This window comes from Meriones unguiculatus, chromosome 10, assembly GCF_030254825.1.
Source record: "Meriones unguiculatus strain TT.TT164.6M chromosome 10, Bangor_MerUng_6.1, whole genome shotgun sequence".
Lineage (NCBI taxonomy): Eukaryota > Metazoa > Chordata > Mammalia > Rodentia > Muridae > Meriones > Meriones unguiculatus.
In genome coordinates this window covers 61,485,497-61,511,913 of record NC_083358.1, presented here as the reverse complement: position 1 = coordinate 61,511,913, position 26,417 = coordinate 61,485,497, and the positions used below count along the sequence as shown (strand labels likewise).

At 41.5% G+C, this 26,417-nt stretch overlaps 1 protein-coding gene across 2 annotated transcripts; it reads right to left on the bottom strand.

Moving 5' to 3' along the window:
* Positions 1-1,174: 1,174 nt before the first annotated feature.
* Clca2 (chloride channel accessory 2) lies at positions 1,175-25,930 on the bottom strand. 2 transcript variants are annotated; one of them, XM_021658021.2, is made up of 14 exons: positions 25,404-25,930; positions 24,454-24,591; positions 22,414-22,564; positions 20,434-20,542; positions 19,234-19,393; positions 15,499-15,726; positions 13,999-14,229; positions 12,653-12,830; positions 11,761-11,867; positions 8,260-8,484; positions 5,820-6,090; positions 4,686-4,856; positions 2,113-2,343; positions 1,175-1,689 (listed from the first exon to the last, which is right to left on the bottom strand). In XM_021658021.2, exons 1-14 carry the CDS (start codon positions 25,587-25,589, stop codon positions 1,238-1,240), a joined length of 2,838 nt encoding a protein of 945 aa, XP_021513696.1. In that variant the 5' UTR covers positions 25,590-25,930; the 3' UTR covers positions 1,175-1,237. The 2 variants fall into 2 exon arrangements, with proteins under 2 accessions (XP_021513696.1, XP_021513697.1); XM_021658022.2 differs by lacking the exon at positions 15,499-15,726.
* Between the last annotated feature and the right edge of the window lie 487 nt (positions 25,931-26,417).

The window sequence follows — 26,417 nt, the reverse complement described above, 5'->3', positions numbered from 1 at the left end:
AGTTCCATGGAGGCAGCTGGGAACAGAGAATCCCTGGATGCTTTTCTCCCACTCTGTTGAATCTCTCACTCTGGGCTTCATGTCCTCGCTTTCTTCTCATTCTAGGTCTCACATTTTCCTGACAACATGTCCCCAAACATGATAAAGTCATTCTTAATTGATCCTGATTATAAAAATCAAGACTTCATCTACATTACTATAATTATTCAATAAAATGTTAAGTCCTTGGATTTAGAAATGAAATATTACTATCCAATAACATTTTTTAAAAAGAGGAATTAACATGAGATGGTTTTTGTTTCCGCTTTATCTCTGCTGTCTTCTTTCTCTGCCCTCAATGAAGAAAATGATTGTCAATTCTTATTTAACTAGAGGACAGAATTTGCTAGCTGCTTTAAAATGCCTTTCCATCCATGACTTCTGCTTTGAAATAGCATAAAACCACATGGTGTATACATTAAAACTATTTCAGAATAATGCCTTTTACCCTTTACTTGAAGCCTTATGAGAGCTGTAACCATTTTTATTCAATTATTTCCAAGGCAATAACTTAGAAAGCTGCTTTAATGGTGCTAAGACCTTACAAACAATAAACTCAGGAAACTCTGTTACAGACCAGTGTCAAGAAGCAAGGACAACAGTCACATGCTCAGGTCTCTGCTCATGCTGAGGAAAGATCTGTCCAAGCGTTAGCAGGGGGATGTGAGCCATAGGGTACTTAACCACAGACAAGACTTAAAGAATGTTGCAGTGGGGACCTCCTGTATAGAGCAGCTTAGTGGTCGGTTATAAACGCACAGCCTGCTCTGCACAGGTAAGCGGAGATGAGAAGTTAATCAAAGCACCACAATTGCTTCACAAGGAAAGTTACACTGCCTACTTCAGACCCAACCTCCTTTTCTGGGCCTGGAACTTTTTATTTTTATTTTTTCTGACTTCAATAAAATAAGCTTTTCTTGACTTGGAATTGATTTTGTCCTTATCTTCCCTTTCAAGCCTTCTTGAACAGTACTTCTCATTATTTTTCCGTAACTGGAAACTTAGACTGTTTTCTAATCCTTTCCCCAAAATGAGTATTAAAAGTTGATTTTTTTGGGGTGGGGAGAGGCATCTATGTGCTATATAAAAACCTGAACCATATTATGTAAAAGCCCAAATGTTAAGGCTAACTTGCTTTTGTTGGCTTTTTTTTTTTTTTTTAATAAATGTCACGGGCATTGTATCTAAGAAGGAAGTACTATATATATTTGTTCATAGAAATTTCGCTCCATTCTCTCTTTAATGCCCTCTTCTTCCTGTTTAAAGTACAGTGTGCTACAACTATAATAAGGCAAATGATCGCTATCAAACCCACTGTTATGAAAGCTCTTTTCAGTATCAGACCATCTCTGCTATGTACAGGGGCAGAGTTTTGAGGAAAAAACGATACCAGGGCAATGTTTGACACAGTTGACTTGAGGGCGTTTCGATCTATGGCTCTCATGGCCACATACACTCTGTAGGTCTCTTGTGTTTCTTCATCAGGTTCACGTTCAAGTTCACTGGTGAGAAGCTTGGGTGAGAATGTAAATATCTCCCAAGCACCAGCTTGCTGAGGAATTATCTCTGACGTGTCCACTGAAACGGCATTTTTAAAGTCATCTCGAATGCTCTGTAGACTTTTACTCATTCTTATTTCATAGCTTGTACCTGAAATTAAAAAAATACATAAGAGAAAGTTTAGTTACTGTGAATAAGATTTTTTAGTTTATAGAAAATTAGTAATGAAAACAGCCATAAAAAGTCAAACTATCAAGGACCATATAAGAGAAAACACACTAAACATTAAGTCACAATATATAAAGACTCCCACTAAAGCCTGAGCTGGGAGGACTTGCTGTTTTCTGAAAGCAAGATACAGCATAATCAAGATGTTACCCTCCTTACAAGTAATTGTGAAAATTTCTTGTTGTTTTATTTGAGCTGTCTCCTGTTCTTGCTTTAACTAGTGAAGGTTTTTGTAAAGTTTACATGGGAAACAATAAAAATGACTACACACACACACACACACACACACACACACACACATGCTGTCTGTGGAAGGTAGTTAAGTAACAAAATCAGCATGCCTACTTTGCCCCTGATCAAAGTCTTCTCCAGGTGCTGTCCAAGAGAGCATCACATCCTCTCCCACTTGTACAGCTTCCAGGTCAGTAATTTTGCATGGTGGAAACATGTCAGGACGGGGGCCAGCGGGAACCCCCAGCACTGAGAAGACACCTCCAGAGGTTACTCGATTGAAACCCCACTGCTCCTCCACATGTCTGTGGCTCGGTTTTTTGGGTGCATTCATTTTAATACTATCTGAAGCACAAAGGAAAAGGCGAATAACAAATTACAAATCTCCTGAACAGCCTTCCAGATTGTTGAGACATCATTAGACTAGCTGAGCTTGCTTAGTCGATAATGTGTTCATTCATCCATTCATTCCCTCCATACATGCTCATTGGGGGCTATTGCTGTGCTAAGAATCAGACCAGCCTCTCTCATGAGATTTATAGCCATGGCAGTCATATCAGTAAATAGATATTTATAAACTGTGACTAATATAGAACAATAAAAATGCAGCGTGCTTCCCAAGATCACATTGCTGAGGGTGGTATCAAGGAAGTAATGTTTAAGTTCCCCAAAGGCTGAGTTGGCCAGGTAGGAAGCGAAGGAAGAAATACCCTGGGCAAGGAGAAAGCTGCAGATTAGAGAGACTAAACTAACAAGGAAGATGGATGTAGCTGCAGCTCAGAAGCAATGCGTTTGCCTAGCATGCATGGTGCCCTGGCATTCAGTCTCCAGCACTGCAAACTGAATGCAGAAGACTGTGAGATGAGGCAGGAGAGCAGGTAATGACTGACCTCAGGACCAGTGTAGATAATAACCCCAGTCCTGTGTGGAGCAGGGAGGGACATGATTCATCATTTTGCTTTCTGACAAGTCCTTAGAAAATGGGTCAAACCTCAGTAAGCAGGAGGCCATTTGTAAAGAGCCATCTAGGAGACACTGTGAGGGAAGATGGTGGCAGCTTTCAGTGGTGACTTCAGGGGGAGGTAAGAAAGAGTGGTTCAGCACAAGTTGGTGATAGATTTGAATGTGGGACGGTGAAAGAAAAGTTGACTTAAAATAAGCTCCTACATTCATGTGAGGAAAAGAGAACCAGTTTTCACGAGTTGTCCTCTGAGACCCGCACACTTGCTCTAGCATATACACACAACAACAAACAAATAAATATTTTAAAACTAGTTCCTAAAATAGTTTCTAATTGGTGAATTTTGATAGGAAAGAGAACCAAGGAGTCAGAGAACAACAATTAAGTTATAAAGTTTGTGATTCCTCTGAAATAGAACTAGTTAGATATGGGTTTTAAGATGAAAAAAGGTTTAAGCTAGATTCAATAATTTAAAAGCTATAAATTTGGATGTTATGGGCACATAAATATTATCAAAACCATATGGATTAATGAAACTAGCTGATGATGATTTTTTTGAACTATAGTAAGTTGAATTCTACTATGGCCAGGTATTTTAAATATCTTGCTATATCAAATATTTAATTCCCCTAGCAAGGCAATGAAGAGGATGAAATTTTTGCACCATACGTTTACTGATGATGAAACAGGGATGCAGAGCTAGGCAGCTTGCTCCACCTTACACAGCAGTAAGTGGGGGAGCTGGGCTTCAGGCCCAGGCAGTGTCATTCCAGAAGAGAAGAAAAGCCTGAGAGGTGGGAGCAGCTTAGTCAGGGAACACATGCTCAGTAGGCACACATCTCTTGGTGCCATTCCCAGCACTGAAAAACAAACAAACAAACAAACAAACAAACAAACAAACAGCAAACCAAACCAAAGCAAACCAATCAAAGCCATGAAAGACGAGAGAGCACTTATCTCAAAAATTCTCTATTTTGAGAAATAAAAATTATCGGAAATGTTCCTAGAGATTATCTTTAGAGACAGCACAGCACATTAGATTTCTGTTTTATCTTAACTACTGCTTCCTAACAGGAGCTAAATTCTATTTTTCTATGACGAGGATGTATATCTCCTATTTATTTGGCTCTTTTGAATGAAGGAAAGCAAAACCTCAGCTCAGTTGTCCATGCTTATTTAGAAACATGTTTCCTGTGTTGGTCACTAGAGCCACATGCATCATGCTGTCAACTTGGTGCCCTTGCCTAAATCTCTGTAAAGGAAATGTGAGACCAATACATTTCAAGGAATCCTTTTGTCTGATGCAACCAAATAATCACGAGACAGGGTTCAAAATAAATTACTAAAATAATGAGAGGATCAAACCTACAGGAAATACCTACTTTCTGTTACTCTCTACCACAGATTGCTAAGAATTGAAGCATTCAATTAATAGTGGCTTGAAAAGTGTGCGTGCGTGCGTGCGAATCTTACTGCATACCACTGAGCTGCAGCCACAGATCCAAGTATGGTTCGGAAATTCCACGTCTCTCTCAGTTTTCTCCCTCTTCTCTCCACTTCTCTCAGTCCTGACTCTGCCTTTTTGTCTCTCATTTTCTTCTCTCTCTACCTCCTTCTTCCTTTATCCTACCCACTCCCATGACCATCAGGCTATCACATACACACACTTATCAACAAAGCATGCATGAAATAATAGTATGCACATTCTCCGTGCAAATGGTCTTACCGTTCACTACGTAACCTGGAACATACAGAGCATGGTTTCCTGGGACAGAGTGGGCTAGGGTGCTTACGCTGGGAGGGTGATGGACATGCACTGTCAAGCTATATCTACCACTTACAGCAAAGGAGAAAAAATACCTGGAGTAAATGCCATCATTTTTTATAACATCAGCACCTGCATATAAAGATAAACATTCAGAGTTAATATGTCATTACAGTTGGTTGTTATTATTCAATGAGTCATTAAAACATTTATTCCTCTTATTGTAGTGATCACAGAGCTCTTTCACTCTGGCTTCCTTTCCTTCCACTGTGATTCTCAGAGAAGAGCACATTTCAGGGCCAAGTCCACAGCTTAGGGTAGAAAGATCTGGACCCCAGAACAACAATGTATTCAAGGCAGCTTGTCACACTGAGCAGGGAGCTTGTCACGTCCCTCAGGTCATGTTAGTCCTCACATTACATACACCTCAGGCTCCAAATGTTGACACTGTGTTATTATTAAAGTGCCCTAAAACTAGCTTTTCCCACTACATAGACAGGCTCTGAAACATTAGCAAGCTGGAGGCCCATTTCTATAAAATAAGTAGTAACCATTTTAACCCCGTGAAGATTATTATTATTATTAGTAGTAGTATTCTGTCAATGGCAAGAAAAACAAATCTTGGCATTTAATGACACTTAGATGTTCTGTCTTTGTTGAGAAATTGTGGAAGGGGATTTGTCCATCCTACAGTCACCACGGCCACCTTTTCTAATCACTGGTACAGAAGGAAATAGGGCAGAGCCTTGTCTAGGGAGTCAGGCAACTTGGGTTTAAGTTATGGATCTGTACCAGCACAGCCTCTGAATCTCGGTTTTACGTCTATAAAATGGGCGAGTGTCCACTTCCTCCCTCCCCACTCGATGTGCATCCTTCCCAAAGATGCATGTTCCATGGAAGCAGGGGACCTTTCCCCGACAAGAGGAGGACCAGCCTTTGACCAAGGATCATATGAGTAGCTGGCTCTCCTTCAGACAAGCACTCAGGAATCTGATAAGATTGACTAGGAAAGCAGTGGGACTGAAGGAATTTCTTGGGGCCTATTAACGCTTTGTCAACCTCATCACAGTGCGACACCACCCCACTCCTTGTTACCTGCTCCATCATCCAAAAGCTGTAGCTCAACAGGACCTCCGGCCTCTGGCTCAACTGTTGCCACCACAGTGGCATTAATGATGGGATACAGACCCTTCCTCACATTTGCATAAATTATCACAGGCTGAGGAAAAAATGTTTTGTCTCTTTCCACAAAGGCCTCCACAGTGGCTGGGGACATGGCCAGGCTGGAGGCACGGGAGGCCACTGTCACTTTCAGGGCTTGAGGAGAATGGTGGGTATTATTCAGTGTATAAGTCCAGTGTCCATGCTGCAAAAGAAGGTGTTGTTCTGTCAAGCATCAAAACAAAATCCTCTGTACTTCATTGATGCTGCATTTCTCTTAAATACAAGAAAAGATGTTAGGAAAGGTATTCTTAGTTAAATGATATCCAGCGAGCTACTTTTACTGTTAGGCAGCTCTAGAGGGTAAATACATCCTGAGCTTACTTGGAGCAGTGAGGACACATTTTGACTCCCAGCTTTAGAACATCATGACAACTGTGCACAGTGTCAAAGGACTTTGCAACTACTAATCACTGCTTTAACAGAAAGAAAGTTAAATACTTTAATTCACTTTTAGAGCTTTTATATAATAAAATTATATAAACTCAGCAGACCACTGTGGTTTCCATAGACACTTTGGACTAATAAAACAACATCCTTTTTTTGGTTCCCTGCCTCTGAAGCCTCAGAAATTTCAAAGAACAAAAGATTTCCACCCTGCTAGAGCATGATCTTCTGTTACAGACAGGTCAGAATTGAACAGAGCCTGTGCTGAGTAATTCTAATAAATTCTGGTGCATGTCACCCTCTTGTTCACACAAGCTACCCAGAAGAAACAATACAAATAAAAAATTGAAAGAAAACGACTAAGATTTTTGTCTAACAGTGTTTTTTTTTTTTTTTTTTTTTTTTTTTTTTTGACTGAGCTATACACATCTCTTTTTTAAAGGACTCCTCTGCTGCCCCATTTAATCCCTGGAAATAAGAGAAATGCAGAAATGCAGTGATCTAGGTGAGACTCAGGCAGGAGGGTGTGGTTGCTACTACCCCCTGGCCAGCCTTCCTTCCAGGGAGGTCTGAGTCAAGCACCAATGTCACCTGTCACTGTCTTGCTTTGAACTAACGGTATCACTAGCAGACACATGGCAGGGACCTCCAGATTAAGAAAGTTCTCTGTGGCATTTCTAATGCAGAGGAAGGAGTCAGGCAAGAGAGTGAAAAAGAGAAGTAGCATCCCCAGCCCTAATGTGAGAAGAACACAATGAATTTCCAATAACGTTCAGTAGGAGCAGAGATCAAGATGTTGTGGAAAGGGTCTGAGCTGGGGCAGACGCTGGACATGAATGGCTCCGTAGCACCCACAACCATTAGCATTTCATCTTGCAGTACCACCCAGTTCTGAGCAGGATGCAGGCTTCGGAAGGGTCTGCTGAAGGGATTGATGGGTAGATTCTATTGCCAGCTCAGAATCCAGTGAAGAGGCTGCTATGAATCCAGGCCAGGAGGCACAGAGTATAGTCCCAGCACTTGGCACCTTGGGAAGCTGAAGTGGTGGGAGTGCTTGAGGCTGAGAATTTGAGACCAACCTAGGCAACATGGTAAGACCCCGACTTAAAACAGATCCAGGTAGCACTTGCTGAGGCAGTCAGGGCTGAGGGATTCCTGGCTCCCCTCCTTGGCTGCAGTGTTTCCTTAACCTCCAGGGTCCAGCCCACACTCTCTGTGCTCTCTGGAACAGCCCTTGCTGATTGTCCACTGGGCCTCAGTGTTCCCCTCTCCTGCCGTCACTTATTTACACACTCACTTAATATGCACTTCTCTTATTACCTCTTATTACCAACAGTCCTGCTATGTCATTGAGCCGCTGGTGTTCTAGTTCTTCTGTCCAGAAGGTCACAGTATCTTCCAGGTCTCTCTGTCTCCTGTATTTCCAGGATATGCCCCCATTTCTAGAGAGCTTCCCTCTTCCCATCTTCATGTCTCTTCTAGAAGAACTTACTTCTGGTTGGGAGTTGCCTCCTCCCAACCAGGGCATTTTATTCTAAGTACAGGACCCAGAGCACAGCTGCTATGGAACACCTTACATATTTTATTGCTCATATTATAAAGTCTATATAGAGCTGCTCCCAAACATATAGGAAACTATATCTATATGGACATCACCTGTAAAGAAAGATACAGGTATCAAAAAATTACTAATGCTATAGAGAAACACTGCTTTCCCTTGTGAGTGTAACAAGATTTTATCATGTACCTAATGCTGTAGACACACTTTGGCTGCTCCTCTTAAGTTTTAACATCCACAAAAATGAGTTTTAGAAAGTTTCGATGTGTCAGCACGTTTCCTTCTTGTAACGCATTTAAGAGTGTGCCTCATTTGCAAGCTGTACACTTGGCTGGGCACTGCTAGTTACGGACAGGTTTGCACACTGACCTTAGCCGTTGCTGGAATCCTAAGGCTAGCAGTGCGAAAGGCCAGATTGATGACAAAGTCACTAGTGTTGTATTTTCTCCCACTGGGATCCAGTAAAACAATGTCAGGGGGACCACCGGTCTGCCACATGACGACAAAAATCGTGTCATTGCCCACAGCGGTATCCACAGTCACAAGGTTCGTCAGTCGGTGCTGGGGTTGCACGACCTCACACATGCTTTCCAGCTGTTAAAGAGAATGCATGTCAAAGTTTCTAGTAAACGCACAGCATCTTCTCCTTTTACCTTACTTCTATAACAACAACAACAAAAAAGAATAGGCAAAAGCAGAATACATGTAATTCAGATGTATACATGCACATATAAGTCAAAGCAAAATATCTTACATTACACAACTAGTTATAGACTATCTTCTTATAGTTAACGCAAGTATAATGCATTATTGTTTTTGTTTGCTGGCATCAAGGTCTTGAGTACTGCAAGTTGGCCTTCAATTTCTGATCTTCCTGTCTCCAAGTACAGGGGTTATAGTTGCATGCAACCGTAGCTGGCTTCACTATTTTCCTGTCTGACAGTTTTCTTGTGAGGCTGGGGATCAAACCAAGAGCTTTGTGCATGCTAGCCAAATGTTTTACTGTTGTGCTACAAGCTCAGTCCACTCCATTACACTGCAAAAGGAATTCAGCTGTCCCCATTTTCTCTCTCATAAAAATACCCATCAGCTCCATGCCCCCAATTATGATAATAAGCTCTTAGAAGATTTTTGTTCCTTAATATGTTTTAGTGGTTTTAATTTGTATTGTTGTATCCAGATGCTTTAATGAGTTTTAGTAAGAACTTTAAAAAGGAGTTTAAAAAGTTTTATGATGGAGCCGGGTGCGGTGGTGAACGCCTGTAATCCTAGTACTCGGAGAGGCAGAGGCAGGTGCATCTCTGTGAGTTTGAGGCCAGCCTGATCTACAAAGCAAGTCCAGGACAAGGCTACACAGAGAAACCCTGCCTTAAAAACCAAAATAGATAAATAACTAAATAACTAAATAAATAAATAACTAAATAAATAGTATGATGGTGGCATTTTGCTCTGTGGGGAAGCTTAATGTTCTTCTCCTTAACGGCTGTACCTGCTTTCTCACAGACAGTGTGGGTTTTCATGAGCATCTCACTTTTCACCTTTTTGATATCAGCTACTCTTCCTGGAATGTGGTGATATCTCAATGTGGTTTTAATTTTTATTTCTCTAATGATTAGTTATTTTAAACATCTCTTCATACCAATGTTGGTTATTTGTAAATGTCTACTTGACCTCTTAACTATTTGTATGTCTCCTTGTTAAAAATGTCTACATTTCGGTGGGTTGCCCAATTGTTTTTCAGATGGTCTTTTTTTTTTTAAAGATTTTATTCATTTATTTTATATATGAGTGCTTCCTCTACATGTGTGCCGGCATGCCAGAAGAGGGCTTCAGATTTCAGTGTAGGTGGTTGTGAGCAACCATGTGGTTGCTGGGAATTGAACTCAGGACCTCTGGAAGAACAGACAATGCTCTTATCCACTGAGCCAGCCCGCCCAATTGTTTTTATTATTTGTTTTTCTTTTTCTATCTATCTATCTATCTATCTATCTATCTATCTATCTATCTATCTATCTATCTATCTATCTATCTATTTTGAGCCAGGGTCTCTTTGTGTAGCCCTGGCTGTCCTGGAATTTACTATATAGACCAGGCTGGTCTTGAAATCACAGAGATCTTCCTGCCTCTAGCTCCCCAGTCCTAGGATTAAAGGAATGCATCTATCTACCTTATTGCCCAGCTTTTAAAGTTGGGATATTTTGACTTTTGCTGTAGAGTTGTTGGAGTTCCTCACCTATTTTGGATATTGGCTGCTTATCATATTACAGTTTCCAAATTGTGCCTCCTTCTACAGGATCTGTCTGTGCTGGGCAGAGTGTTTCCTTTGCTAAACATTGTTTCAGTTTGATGTAATCCTGTGAGTCAGTTTTAGCCTTTATTTCCCATGCTTTGGGGATCTTCCCCCTTGCCCCTGCTCCCACCCCAAAGAATTCTTGTTCATCCTAAAGAGTTGACATATTTCTACTATGGTATCTCCTAGGAGTTTCAATGTCATGTTTTACCAGGAGGACTTTAATATCTGTTGGCTTGGCTTTGAAATCGGTGAGTGATCAGGGCCTGCTTTCGCTCACTCTCTGTAGCAACATTTATTGAAAAGATTGTTCTTTCTTTAGTGCATATTCTCAACCTATTTATGAAAATTTAACTGGCTTACTGAGCACAGTGGTCCATGCTAGTAACCCTAGTATTTGGGAGGCTAAGCAGGAAAATTGCTGAGAGTTTAAGGCTAGCCTGGGGTAGTGGAGTAGCCTAAAGAACAGTTTTGATAAGTATTGGCGGGCAGAGTTTTCCTTTAGCACTTTGGCTATCTCTCCAGGCCTACAGAGTTTCTGCCTAGAAGTCTGCTGTCTGCCAAGTTGGGAAACCCTTATGTTATGTTTGCTTCTTTTTTATGAAGCTTCACTTTACTTTTTGATCTTTGAAAACTTGGTTACACTATTTCTCATTGTTTGGTTCCTAGTGATGGGACTATCACCATCTTTACTGTGCATATTTAATCTGCATATTAAATGTTTCCTGGCAATCATTCAGTGAGTTCACTGTTAACACCATGCAAAACTTGGTGGGTTTACTTACCATCTGTGAGGAAGCTGCAGGTGAAATTCTTTTAGAAACATGATTCAACTATGTTCAAACTCTTTAATGTTCTTAGGCTGAAAAATGGCCCCTTTAAAGGTAGCTTGATTAGAGGAAGCTTTTGTGTCCCCAAACAAATAAGTTGTGCTAATTAAAGAGGCAATCTAAAACTGAGGCTGGTGGCTTATGCCTGTGATTCCTTTAGTGAGAAGGTAGAATCAGGACGACCAGGAGTTGAAGGCCAGTCTGGGCTGCATACAGTCTGAGCCATATGAACCCTGTCTCAAAAGAAGATACACACACCACCACCACCACCACCACCACCATGAATGAGGGTAGAGAGCTAGACATTTCTAGAATTTCATGGAATAATTAATATTCCCCGTAAAGGTGAGGAGCTGTAAAGACCTTGAAGCAGCGGGAATGAGCACAGTGTGGCCGAAGGAAAGTGAATGGAACTGGAGCAAACACAGCTTCCTATTGTTGTTTTGTATCTTGCTCATCCCACCCTCTCTTACACGCCTTGCTATCCTCTACTTCTAGCTGTGTTTTCGGTCATAAAGAAGTCTTTTGTAAACCTTGAAAGCTGAAGTAATAATTACAGAAACAGCTCCTGGAAATGAGCTGCACAGACGTGATGTAGAGTGACACTTGGCTCTCGGGACACCAAGAAGCTCAGTAGAGCCTTCTGCACACAGAGAGGGACATACTCAAAGAACAATGCAGGTAGTACAGCCCACTGTACTGGTGCTGGTGCGGCTCCTCCACCGACATGGAGGAGACTGACATCCTGACCTGCAAGCTTTGCTGGAAAATGTCTCCCGTTCCAGAAGAGATTCTACTGAAAGCTTCAGTCAGTCGGTTGGAATTAAATGTATCTGGAATGAAGAACTTCAAACCACCTGAAACACATGATTTGAATGTCAACCATTAAGATAGATAAAATAATAACAAAATATTAAATCTTTTCTGACAATCTGTGTCTGCACCGGAGTATTAGTCTTGATTTAGTGGGAGGCGTGCTTGGCTCATTTTGAATGACATCTGACATAACTATGAGGTAAGGGGCCTTAAGGAGGTGATTTTGACTGTTAATTCCTGGCTGTTTTCTCAGGTTCTACTACTCTGCTTACTGCAAAACACAGTAAATACTTACCAGGTAGATTTTAGATCCAAAAGAATTCCCAAATAATCTAAATTGCTAGCAGTTGCATTGCTGTGTATTTGCATTTGTATTCTGAGAACATTAATTTTAAAAATAATCCAATAAGTTCTTAACCTTCAATGGTCAATTTGGTGCATTAATTTTTATGAAACTTGAGACAGATTATTCTTTGCCTCATCTAGAAAAAAAGTGGATGTGTATCTTACAATGCTGCTTGTGTGTCTAATCTAGAATTTGTTGCAGTTACTCAATATGATTTCAGCGTCATAAATATGCATCTTCAGGCTGGTTTGACAAATCATAAAATTACTCTTTTCCTAGGATGTGCAAAACTTCAACTTGAGAAAAAACATTCAATAATTGGGAATATTTTAAGCTAATTTTAGCTGTGATTTGTGTGTTTTAAAAGAAATATTTCCCATTTTTTTCCAATTAAGACATGCATCCTGGGTTCCATAGCTGAGCTTTGCACTTTCAGTCTTAAGGGCATTCTCTACAAGACGCCTGCTTAGGAGGTTTTACCTGTGAGATGTGATAACTCCTCCACTGTTTCAACTGCAGAAGAACCTAGGGCAATGGAGTGAATGATGGATCCACTGCTCATCGAGGTGAGCAAGCAATTGTTAACGTGCTTATCGGCTCCACTGGTCACTAGTATCAGGACAGAGCCCTCGGCTCTTCCGTTCCTCTTCTCAAGCACCTGAACATAGAGAGCCATCAGTTGCTGGGCAGAAATGTAATTCAAGTTATCTGAGTAAACAGAGGAGTTCATTCTCATGTTCGATTGCCTCCCAGTGTTGTCTATACCTCCTCCAAGGTCCCCTATGCTCTACGACAGCTTCCAAGTTGCTCCTCACCTCACTGTAGCACAGCACAGTTGCATGAGCTTTCTTGCTAAGGGCCAGTGACCAGTAAGATGGCTTTCGGCAGCGCCTCTCAGCCTTAGTTACACCTTAGAGTTAAATGGCAATGTTTAAAAAAGTCTTTGTCAGGCCACAACCAGGTCAATGACAGCAGAATCACAAGACATGAAACAGAGGTATTATTTTGTTGTTGTTAGTTTTCGTGCCTGAGGTTGAACCTGAATTCTCATGGTCACTGAGCATGCACTCTATCACTGAGCTACATCTCACCTCCTACTTTTCAATCAAGCAATGTCAGTGGGCATCTTAGGTTGAGCAAGTGTTGGCTATGGGAGGCAAAAGTCCTAGCTAGATGTCTGGTTGTCGATCAGAGGGTGGGCATGTGCCTCTCAGATGCTGACTTAGACCAACTCTGTCATTCCTGAAGCATACATCTGGTCTTAATAGTGTGTGTGTATGTATGTGTCTGTGTCTGTGTGTGTATGTATGTATCCTCATATATGTGTGAGCCTTGACTTACTTATCTTCTCAGATTCTCTGATTCTTATCTTTGAAATCTCTGTAGGCAGAGACCAAAAATGCTGATTTTACCTTGACATATACATGGCCACAGCTGGGGCCACTTCAGACTAAATAGAGACAGTTTGGTAATACTTAAGTAATACTTAGTAATACTTAGGTAATACTTAATACCTAGGTAATACTTCAGTTCCTTAGCCATGGCCATTGTACTTATGTGTTTACTCTTTCTTTCAACAAGCAGTTATTAATTATTATACCGGTCACTTTGTTAGGCCCAGGGAGTGCAATGGGAGTAAGCAATGGATCCTGACTTTAGCAATGAGTCATCATTACTCTCCAACAGCTGACAACATTGTAAGAGCACACTCATTTTCATAAACAAACAAACAAACAAACAAACAAACATCCTCCCCAGCTCCTAAAACCCGAGATTCAAAATGAAAAAGAAGATAGTGATGAGAACCTAAATGCAGGGCACTCTACCTCAAAGCCTTTCTTAACCCCTGCACAGATGTTCGTGTCTGCTTCCGTGGACACAGCAGTAGGCAGATGTGAAGCCATCAGCTTCCGGTCATCGACGCTGTTAATTTGTTGCAGCTGGGCTCTGATTTCTCCTTTGCTATCAAAAGTGACAATGCCCACAAAGGTATGAGTTTCAACAACTTGCATCAAGTACAATTCAGCTGCTTGTTGTAGTCGAAGGAGTCTGTCTGCCTAGGTTCCCGAAAGAAAAGGAAAAGAAAAAAAGGAAATGACATTTGATTGGTAGACTAACAATGGTGAATTATCAGTTAGCAAAATCACTTGTTTATTCTTTACAGGTGCTGCACAGTTTTCTGAGTTATAAAGAGTGTCATAGTTCTAGAATATTTTTTTAAGTAATGGTATACTCAAAGATGTGCCACGAGTGTGCAGAGGAAAGGCTGCTGAGCAATAAGTTATGCACAATTAAGATGACACTTTCACTCCAACTCAGAATTTAACTTCCTGTGATGTCAATTTAGAATAGGTTTGTTACTGATTTTTTTTTTTTTAATTCAGTCCAAATGAGAGGAGACATTACACAGGGACCTGGTGTGGGAGTCAGTAGCACCAGTCTATCCCTCTGCTCTGGTGGTCATTTCAGGCCATACGAGCATGCTTGTAGAGTGAGCATAGTAATATGTTTATTGGTTTTCATAGTGGCTGTAAGGATTACCTTCGATATATACATGGCAGGTGCTAATCAAGCATAGGGATAATGCTACCCACCAATCCATTAGGGTCGCTTTTGTGATGGCTCTGAGGGGAGGGAAGGGGACAGGATGCTGAATCACAGTGACCACATGCTCATGGATGGCTGTGGCTTCTGTCTCCCTTGTTACTCGGATCTGCCTCTCACACCTCTTAGGACACATCACCAATTTAATGTCATAGATATCTCAAACGTTTTAATTTCTCGACTCTTTCCAAATATTATTTCTTTTAAAAGCTGGGAAGAAAGTCAGTAAGGTGGGTGAAACATGGGCATTGAATTCTGCCTTAGCCTTTTATAATTTTTGTGGGCATAGAAACTATTACTTCTTTGTAGCTTTGGTTTCTTTTTTTTTTTTTTTTTTTTTTTCCAGAGCACAGGGACTGCTCAAGAACAAAACAGCTTTTGTCTTCATCATGGTGGTTGTGCCATCATTCCCAATCATGACTTCTAAGAGTGATCAAGTGAGACCAGGTAACAGCTTTAAATTGAACATAGGTTTTAGAAAAGGGAGAAAAGTTACAATTTGGGATTATATGTGGATTTTATTTATCTCACCATTTCAATCTCTGGGCCTCATTCTGAGTCTGTCCTGTCCATTTCCGAAGAAAATGAGATATCTTAGCTCTTTAAAACCTTTTGTGCCCCACCCCCATCATACTCTGAAAAAAATTTTTTTTTTAAAAAAGGAGCTAAAACCTGATAAAATAAAAAGACTGGTTTTCAGTCATTTGGAGTCAGTGCGTTACCTCCTCCATCTTCCTGGACACATCAATCACCAAGCACACCACTCTGTCACCAGCTTGCATGAGGGAGAATGTGGGAGGGGGTGGAAGCTCAACCCCAGGCACAGGGAGGCTGTGGTTCAGGTCTGAGGAGTCCGTGATCACGTCCCAAGTGCTTCGGAGGCTGCACACTTGGTTCTGAAGGTTCGGGGCTTCATGGTTGTGGGTACTTGCGTTACAGAATTCAACCACCTGGCAAAGAACAAGGCGCCCTTTCCAGACCAGACACATTTTTCATTCTTCTCAGGCAACAAGTGAAAGAAGGACAGAGTCAAAAAGAAAGGTCATGTGCATCCTTTTCTCAAAGTGGCAGTAAGTTTGCAAACAACCCTTGACACCTTTTGCTTGAAACAGTAGCACCTGAGGTCATGAAAGCAGTCTCTTGTAAAAGTTTGTTTGCACTGAGGAAACAGAGCAGACTGTGTATACATACTTTAGTCTTAAACTCTCCTCCTCCCTTTCATGATATTGTGTTAAAGAAACACCCTAAGAGATGTTATTCTGACCAGCCCATTCTTTGGAATCCCATTAAGTGACACTGTATCTTTTCTATGGATCAGTCAACATGTATTAATCTAGTTTAAATATTGATCTCTGTGAGGGTAGGCTGAGGAACAAAACTGCTTAAGTCTACTTCCTGAAACTCTTCTCCCATTTGGAAATCTAGATGCCATTCATTTAATGATAATCAACCTGTGCCAGCATCCCCCTTAAAGTTATAGTTTGCAATTCAAGGTAATGCCTGGCTATTCTCAGTGGCTGTGGTCCTATGAAGAACAGACACTTCTGAGACAGAGACAAGGGACCTTAGAGCTTGGAACAAGTTTACAGGTTCTCTGGTCCCATCTCTGTTTCATAGAGAATGTCGCTGAAGCTGGGTGCCATTTGCTTAGTTTCTCAGTGGGGTTAGAGCCAGGAGCAAACTTGTGCTGCTTTGTTTAGTGATTTTTTTTCCCCCATTTTAGGACTGTCACAAGGTGATTTTGAAATTTTTGTGACTGGATGTGTTTGAGTATGTTTTTCAAAGGGTTGAGAAGCGACCGTTAATCAAACGACCGTTAATCAAAAACGACATGGGTCAAATGCCTAGAACAGGGTTTGAATCAGAAATGAAAGTTATAAATGAAGAACAGAATGGATAAAGGCAAGAAATATGAATAGTCATGTTCACCTTGTAAATGACACATACTGTTGACTAAAACCATACTGAAGAAATAAGTTAGCTAAAGGAAGGGAGAAAGGGAGGAAAGGCCCAATGCACACAGCAGTGCTTAGTCATGGAACAAGAATACTCCATAAAGGAATGTTCCCACCATACTCTCAGCCCAGCAGGGAGAAGATTCACAGATAATGACGGTCAGGGCTTTGTGAGGTTCAGTAGGTACGTGAAGCCAGGCAGGCGGGCTCCATTAAATCTGTGAACTAGCCAACACCCTCCTTTCTGGCTCCACACTTTCTCTCTGTGCAAGGTTCTGGTGACTGTTTGGCTATATGTGTGACATCCTTCTTAGAGAAACTGAACTGGCCAGAGAGATTCTGTAGCTGAACACTCTTTTAAATATCAGCGTAAACATATGTTTACAGGCTCATCTTTTATGAGTTAACATCAAATAGTAGTTGACAAGACTTCTGTGCAATGCTGAGAATCAGTTAACTTCCTGAGCTAGCTTTCTTTCTTTTTTAATATTTTTTAAATATTAAAATATTTTTAAATATTAAAAATAAATATTTTTATTTTTATTAATTACACTTTGTTCACTTTGTATCCCCCATGTAGCTCCCTCCTTCCCCCTTCTGCACACATGCCCCTACCCAAGTCCACTGATAGGGGAGGTCCTCCTCTCCTTCCTTCTGATCCTAGTCTGTTAGGTCTCACCAGGAGTGGCTGCATTGTCATCTTCTGTGGCCTAGTAAGGCTACTCTCCCCTCAGGGGGAGGTGATCAAAGAGCAGGCCAATCAGTTCATGTCAGAGACAGTCCCTGTTCCCATTACTATGGAACCCACTTGGACACTGAACTGCCATGGGCTACATCTGTGCAGGGGTTCTAGGTTATCTCCATGAATGGTTCTTGGTTGGAGTATCAGTCTCAGAAAAGACCCCTGTGCTCAGATATTCTGGTTCTGTTGCTCTCCTTGTGGACCTCCTGTCCTCTCCAGATCTTACTATTTCCCACTTCTTTCATAAATTTCCCTGCACTCTGCCCAAAGGTTGGCCATAAGTCTCAGTATCTGCTTTAATATCCTGCAGGCTAGAGCCTTTCAGAGGCTCTCTGTGGCAGGCTCCTGTCTTGTTCCCTGTTTTCTCCTTCTTCTGCTGTCCATCCTCTTTGCCTTTCTGAATGGGGATTCAGCATTTTAGCCAGAGTCCTCTTTCTTGATTAGTTTCTTTAGATGTACAGATTTTAATATATCCTATATTATATGTTTAATATCCACTTATGAGTGAGTATATACCCTGTGTGTCTTTCTGCTTCTTGGATACCTCACTCAGGATGATCTTTTCTAGTTCCCACCATTTATCTGCAAATTTCATGATTTCCTTGTTTTTTATTGCTGAGTAATATTCTATTGTGTAGATTTACCACAATTTCTGTATCCATTCCTCAACTGAGGGGCATCTAGGTTGTTTCCAGCTTCTGGCTATCATGAATAAAGCTGCTACAACCATGGTTGAACAAATATTCTTATTGTGTACTTGACCATATTTTGGATATATGCCTACGAGTGGTATAGCTGGATCTTGAGGAAGTGTTATTCCTAATTGTCTGAGAAAGCGCCAGATTGATTTCCAGAGTGGTTGTACAAGTTTACATTCCTACGAGCAGTGGAGGAGGGTTCCCTTTTCTCCACAACCTCTCCAGTATGTGTTGTTACTTTAGTTTTTGCCTACAGATTGGAAAAGGATCTTCACCAACCCTATATCTGTTAGTGGGCTAATATCCAGTATATATAAAGAACTCAAGAAGTTAAACAGCAACAAATCAAGTAATCCAATTAAAAAATGGGTACAGAGCTAAACAGAGAATTCTCAATAGAGGAATATCGAATGGCTGAAAAACATTTAAAGAACTGCTCAATGCCCTTAGTCATCAGGGAAATGCAAATGAAAAAAGACCCTGAGATTTCACCTTACACCCATCAGAATGGCTAAGATCAAAAACTCAACTGCTTTCTTTTGAGGTTCTAGATTTTCAAAGCAAAGGGAAGAGAACCCTAAGTGAGAGGTATACAGTTATTTGTTCCTTTATTCTCAAAAAAACCTCATACCTTTTCCTATGAAATGACACAGAAAAGGAGTAACACCACATGGACAGCTCATTCTATGGCCTCAAAGTTCGTCTTGTTGAACTTTTTTCCTGGAAAGTGGAATTTTGCACTATCAGTGGACTAGGGGAGGGGCACAGGGGAAGAGGGAGGGAGAGTGGGACTGGGCGGGAATGAGGGAGGGGGCCACAGCTGGGATACGAAGTGAATAAATTGTAATAAATAAGAAAAAATAAAAAAAAATCTGTATTTGTTATCATCTGGAGAAAACAGGCTTTTTAAAAAAATATGTAGGATGAAGACTAAATGAACTGTAGACCCCCAAGCTCTAGTATAAAGACTCTTGCTAGTCCTGCCTTTTACGTACTTAGGCACGTGTACCTGAGAAAGAAGCTGCAGCTGGCAGGAGTTTGTCCTCCCAAGGACATACTTACAGAAGGTAAACTTTGCATGAACATTATTGACCCAGTTGCATTCTGCTGGCTGTTGTAGAGGAATGTGCAACCTTCCCTTAAAAAGTTGCTAACAATGCAGTCTTCAGGAGAGCAAAAGCCATTTTCACACACAAAAACTCCTGTTATGTCAGACGAACACCTAAAATGGAATGACAAACTAGGAATTGGGTCTCTTTAGAAATAATGCTTTTTTTTTCTTGGTTATATTTTCTAATAGTTTGTTTCAAGGATTATAGTTCAGTAGACATGTTTAACTATTTTTAAATGTTCTCTTAAGGAAGGAAATTCATTAATTTAGAAATACGGTCTTTCCATTTGATTTTAAAGCCTTGAATTTGGAGGAGTGAGTTTTGCATTGCTAAAACCTTTAGGAACCAAAGGGAGACAGTGCCGAGGGACCCTGGGGGAGGGAAGCCTGAGGAAGGACAGAGCCAGCAATGTCCTGAGTCAGGGCTCCGCTGGGCATCAGGGAGAGTGAACTTCTAATGGTGGTCCTCAGAAAGACTGCATCTTTGTTAGACTATTCAGAACATTTCTACGTGAGTGATAACTGGCGCCACTTACAAGCAGAACTGGTGGTGCATGTCTGCCTGCTGAATGCCCTCTGACCCTGAATTCTGGGAAGGCTTTTATGGATTTCTAGGCATAAATAAGAAACAGCATGCATCTCGTGCTATGAGCGGCAGTGATACTGACAGCCACAAAAGGTTGCTATTAATCCCTATGTCCAACATAAGGGGGCTGATTGAATAAAGGATGGCATAACCATCCAGTGGAACATATTTTAAAGGGTGAAGAAAATATCTATTCATATTTATTTGACACTTTCCTTATTAATATTTACTTGTTATTATTATTTTATTTTTATGTCATGTAATAACTAAATCAAGACAAAAATATCTACTCTCTTGTTTATCATTTTATTTTTTACTCTTTAAAGACAAGGTTTCACTATGTAGCCCTGGCTGGCCTAGAACTCACAGCATCAGGAGAGCTGACCTTGGATTTGTGGCAGTTCTCCTGCCTCTCTGTCTTTCTAGTGATGGCATTACAACAGCATGTGTCACTACGCCCAACCACTTACTATAAAAAACAGTAAAGTCTTTTTTTTTTCTAGTTTTTAAAATATTCGGTATACTCGATCAGTAATTAATTTTAAATAGGAGAGAAAGCACTGACCTTGTGGCTTGAATTTCATGTCGTCCATTTATGTAGAATGGCTTGTCGTTGTTATATTCATCAAAAACACCCCAGCGGAGATGGGCCCACTCATGGACAAACACCCTGCCTGTAGAAGAGAGGATTTCAGCTTTTTGAGCTCCTTACATCTCAGCAATAGTCCTTGCCAATCAGCAAAGACACGAAGACACGTTATCACTTCAACACACTCTAGTTCCAAAGAGTTGAAGTCAGATGTTTTTGATCACTTTCCTTGCCATTCTCTTCCCATCGCATCCCACTACCATCACAGCAAAGGCGCCATGAAAACGATTCCTCCCAAGAGGATTAGACATGATCCACGTGAGTGAAGCGGGGAGTGAAGAGATCCACGTTCTCTTTCTCGCTGAAGCTGTCTAACAGGTTCTTCATGCGGCCCAGGAGGCTCGGGCCTTAACACAGAAAGAGTGTGTTCTTGCAGTCAACTAAAGCGTTCCTAAGCTTAGCCCGCGTTTTACAGGCCCTTCCCCTGTCTACAGCAATGACTGAAACTGGGAACGGGGAAAAAGGGTCAGAGGTCCAAGGATCCCCTCTCCAGAGGCAGTGCTCCTTTCTTTCTTAGCCTGTTTTTGAACCCTTGCTCTTGGAAACTCTCACTCTTAGCACTGAATCCTTCACAGATTTATCTTGTCCTCTGTAATCGTAGATTTCCTTCCAAGTTCAGCTCAGAAGTTAATTATTCTCCATAGAAAGTTTCAACCAAAGCACACTGTCCTTTTTTTTCTGACTTAGTTTAGGTTCGGTAACTCAGGGACTGCTTGCTGCAATGACTTGGCTGTGGCACATTGTGCAATGTTTTCTTGGGAGGAGACGGCCGCAGCTGAAAGTGCTAAGGGAAAGTATGCGCTGACTCATGACTCCAGTGGCACCGAAGAAACCGCACACCGATTCTGAGAACCTCACACCTCACTGTTACCAGAAAGGGGGAAAAATCCAACTTTTAAGAGCTTTATAAAATGTCCTATGGTTGTTTTACTCATGCTTGCTAAGCAGGGATAACAAAGCATTCTTAGTTTTGAAGTTCATAAAAAAAAAAAATCTTTGAAAGGTGCTATTTAAAATTGAACTAAAAATTGCAAACTGGAGTCTCTACACCCTTAGTACAATTCACCGCCTCCCACAATCTTCTTGCCTAATCTAGACCCATTGGCTTTCTCTTTTCATGGGCCACCCTATTTCCAATCCCTTTCTCGTTCTTAATGCCATCTGCACACACCTCTTGCCTTTTACGCTGCACCCGGCCAGTCAGAACTCCCACGCTCTGAAACCACTTCGGGCCACTAGGATTTCAAAACAAAATATTTTAAATGAAATTGGCAGCATCTGGGCATGGAAAGTCCTTGTTGCTTGTATTCCAGGCTCTGGTCCTTCTCACCTTGCTGCCTCCACTCAAGGTCCCTGAGTACATCGCGGTGGTATTCCTACCCCCACTCCCCTCCACATCCAGCTTCTTCTTCCTTGATTCGAGTGAGCCCAGTCAAGCACATGCACAGATCCAACTTCCGGAAGCTGTAAGGTGTGGTTGTTCGCAGCCGCACGAGCCCTCAGTGGGGACTTTCTAGTGTGGCTGCTCACATCACCTGGTTGCTGGGTGCATGTTGGCGTTTCCCTCCATGCCCATCTTCAGCCCCGGCAGTAGGTGGAATGCTTTCCTCAAAAGCCTTGATTTCCTCTATAGCCTCAGTATTTTTCACAGGCTTTCAGCTCCCTCACCTTCCCACAACCCCAGGCGTCGCTGTCGTCACAGATTCTCAGAGCGCTACGCTATACCTAACCTGGTCCCTTGTCTTCCCTGCTCTGTCCTCGCTTTCCGAGTGCACGTGGCCTAGCTCCCTCTCAAATGGAAAGTCCTTGATAGGCTGCAGGCTTAGGAGGCCCCTTCTGGGCCAAGCACAAAATACTGTACTGTGAAGGGGCTGGGTTTTTATGAGCCGAACTTACCTCTTGAGCCATATCCAGCTGCTAACTCATCACGTAGTAGGAAGCTAGGGGTGAAATGGATGTATTTCCCCTCTTTTCCACACCCTCTGTGTTGTAGGGTATGCGGATCATCCCCGTAAACCCCATGCTGCTCAGTCACTATCACATTTGCCTAAATTAAAACAACAACAAAAAAAGTTTAAGTAAATTTAAACTATAATTTTACTGTGTGCAACTATACGTGTCTTAAAAATGAATTAAAGATAAAAGGGATACCTTGTACTTAGAGTTTAAACATTCTGAGAGCTAAATATTAGCTAAATTCTTGGGCTCTTTCTGAAATATGTCCTTTAAAAGTTTCCACAGAGCTTCTCTCCACCCTTTACTACCTTCCCATTTTCCAGAACAAAATATTCTCAGACATAAATCCTATAAAATTATATTAAGATGCCATAAAATCAAGAACATTTCATAGTATTTGCACATCATACATCCGGACTGCATGGTAAAGAGTTACGGCCATTTTCAGTCAGCTCTTTGTGGTTATCTTATCAGTGCAGGCGACAGGGCGCTGCTTCTTTTTGGCTCCATTTTTAATTTCCATAACCAGCAATATGAGGGTATCATCCTGAGCAAATTATGTTTTGTTTTGTGTCCTGACCATTACAATTACTACTGTTAAAACACAGCATCTTAAATCCAAAGCTCGAGTAAGTGTTATTCAAATAGACATCAAGGCAACAGAACTCCATATATAGCATTGTTCCTCTCATTTTAGAAAGTATGACAGCATGGTGTCACAAGCCAGCCCTCTGTAAGTATGATGCTCAAGTAGGAAAGGGAGAGAGAGCCAGGTATAATCCTAGCACCTAGGAATCTGAGGCAGGAGGATTGAGACTTTGAGTCTGGCCTGGCCTAAATAGTAATATTCTGTCCTAAACACTAAAGGCAGATAAATAAAGTAAACTTGGCATAAATATTTAGATTATCACTATATGTACTGTGCTGTACGTGTTGAGTGCCACTGAGAAAAGATATTTTCATCTCTATTTTCCTTATTTCTACATTTGGTTCCTTTCTAAATTCACATTTGTTTGTTGGAAGCTAGGAACGTTGCCAGATGGCATGTATAGAAAGGCTAAAAAGGTCATATTCTTGGATGGCCCCACCTCTGCCGTGAGCACTAACGTCTCTATATACAAGCTCTTTCACCTAATGTTTGCTTAATTGACATGATGGGGTTAATGGAAATGGTATCCAAACATCTGGTCGTATTACATATGCTGTACTTCTACCTCTTAAAAGAGCAGGGCACTATTGTTTACATCCTGGTTTTTTACTGTGTTGTCGCTAAGACTTCTCAGTTCATTCTCAGGGCAAGTTTGTTAATGTAATCTTTGTAGAGAGTACACAGGTTGGCCCAAACAGCATTTGCAATTAAATAGACATTCAAATTGTTGATAAGTGACAATTATTTGCATGGATCAAAGCCTTTACCTTATGTGAATGTCAAATTCTTAATTTGTGATAATAGTAACTATCTTGAGGCTACACAGGAATTAATAATATATGTACAAATGCCCCAATTAAGGTGCTTAATGGGAGCTTAATAAACACTAGATTTCCCCCGGTTTGTTCCAGCTACCCTTTTATCTCCACACCAACCTCTGTCAACTGCTTCTATCTGAGGAAAAATCAGATGCTTTTGCAAGCCTCTCTACATCTTCATGCCTTTGCGGCTACATTCTACATCACTGGGCCATTCAAGTTCTGAGAGGGACTTCAAGGGAAAGGGAAGAATCAAAACAGCCAGAGGAAATCTTGTGCCAAGTGACACAGATGAAGAAAATGACATGTTATATGTGCTAGCTCTCCTGAGAGTTACAGGCATCCAGCCCACCCCACTGCTGAACCTCTTCTGCAGGCTCTGTTGCCAGATTTTCTCAGCAGCACTCATCGAAGGAGCAGATCACGGTGCCAGTATCAACGGCAAAGTATGTTTTGAAAGCTTCTCGCCCTCAAGTTGAATTAAGCTCTTATAACAGAATCCCAAATCCTTACCTTGTTGTAGGATTCCTGTTTGACTCTGCTGTAATTATGAGCTGTCCAAGTGGCAGGAATTAAAATCTGTATATTTCTGAAAAACACCCTTCTCTTGGTAGCACTGAACAGGTAAAAAGAAGCTTCAGTTATCATTTCCTATAACCAAACAGAAGGGAAGCTATCAGGTGTAAATCCTTGCTTTTCTGATGACATGGAAACAACAGGGAAAAACAGCTGAACAGATTTTGAATGAGTCCATGAAAATGTGGGAACAAAATTTTTTGGGAAAGTCATTGGATGGCTTCCTGAAAGAGACTATTACCACACTGATTACGTGTCAGGGCTTGCCCTCATGACTTCCCCAAGTATCTGAACCAGTGAGTTTTAAGCTTTTACTGACCACATCTTTATGTCTCACCTATGGGCACAGGCTTGTGCCTTTTGAGAACATTTTTTTCACTTTAAGCAACCCCAGAGGCTTGTAGGTAATGATGCTCCCTTACCATGCTAAAGAAAAAATCACTGATTATTTTATCGAATGTGGGAAACGATAATGAACTTTTCTTTCTGGTAGCCTGCAGACTTTTTTCCTTTAAGAATTCTCATTTTTGAAACGGGATGCTACCGGATGATCTTAACATGCTCTGGCACATTTCTCTGTCATCCCAACATCTGGCTTTCTTTCACCGCAGTCCGCTTATATTTCTCTAAGCCGTTCTCCAGAAAATAGCCATATATGACAACCACAACTAACCCCAAAGCTGAAGGATGGTTACAGATAAAAAAAAATGAATAAAGGCTCAGTGAGTGGAGATTACACACAACTATGTTATTTAGCCAATGTGCCCATACTCATGCTGCCCGTGCTGTCCTTAAGAAATGCTGCTCTTTACTGCTCACGTTCAAACCTAATGGCATTTCTGAACTGATGGGTTAATAAAGGTGCTGACTGCATAATTGCCACTCACCTTAATGTTTGCAATCAGGTTCAGATTCTCGGGTACCCGGGGATTGATCGCAAGGAGTAATCCCTCGTACCCATTGTCTTGAAGCTTCACTCCGGCTCCCAGGAACAGAAGTTCTGGACTTAGGGCAAATAGAAGAATCACAAGTTTCAGCCTGTGGACAGGTCCTGTGTTACTCCTGTGGCTCATCTTGTAGTGAAGCCTCAGGTTTGCTCACAGGAAGCCTGCTGGATACCTTGGGTCAGGTGATCAGGAAGGAAGCACATGGCTTCTTCCTGAACTTGAAAGGTCTTACAACACATGATGAAGAAGTTACCTTTGAAAAGAAAATCTAGGGTGGATCTCTCTGGGACCTGTCTCTACAAGTTCTTCTCTACCACAGTAGTACTCACAGGTTCTGTGGCTAAGCTTCCTTCTGAATCGTAGTTGGACAAGAAGCCCTCCACTCCTCACTAGCTTCCTGTCTTCTCAGAAGGAAAGGGGAAATGAGGCAGGAAGGAGCTTAAGTGCTATATCCCTGGCTGCATGGCCATCAGAGCAACCAGTCAGTCCACTGCAGTGCACACGGTGGCTTCCCTCCCGCATCCTTGGCAACCCCCTCCATCAGCACCACCTCCCTTCCTCACTCAGAACACTGTGCTTCTTGTGAGATTTTTTTTTTTTTTTTTTTTGCTTGCTTATTTTGAAGATTTGGAAATCATGCCATATGCTTGTCTTAGAGCCCTGGCTCAGGCAGTCTGGGCAAGCTCTGAGCCAATGGCTGGGTTTTAGAGATCAGATATCCCCCAAGGGAGGGCCAAGTGCTAGGAACTTGGATGCTGTGCTGGTCACGGGCCCTTTCCCCTGGCCTCGTTGCTTTTTCTCCTGGTGCCAGGGAGAAGAATAAACTCTCTAAGCTGGGCTCTCCTGGGGATAAGGGCTTGATTCAGACGACCTGTATCTTCTGAACCACCACAAGATGAAATACCAGGCTCCACAAATATCTTATGGCATGTTTATGATATCTGATAACTACAC

Coding starts and splice junctions, on each gene's coding strand:
- Clca2 (XM_021658021.2), bottom strand. CDS start 25,589: ATGAGCCACAGGAGTAACACAGGACCTGTCCACAGGCTGAAACTTGTG. Junction 24,592..25,403: donor ACCTGATTGCAAACATTAAG/GTGAGTGGCAAT, acceptor GTTTGGTTATAG/GAAATGATAACTGAAGCTTC. Junction 22,565..24,453: donor AACAGGAATCCTACAACAAG/GTAAGGATTTGG, acceptor GTTTTAATTTAG/GCAAATGTGATAGTGACTGA.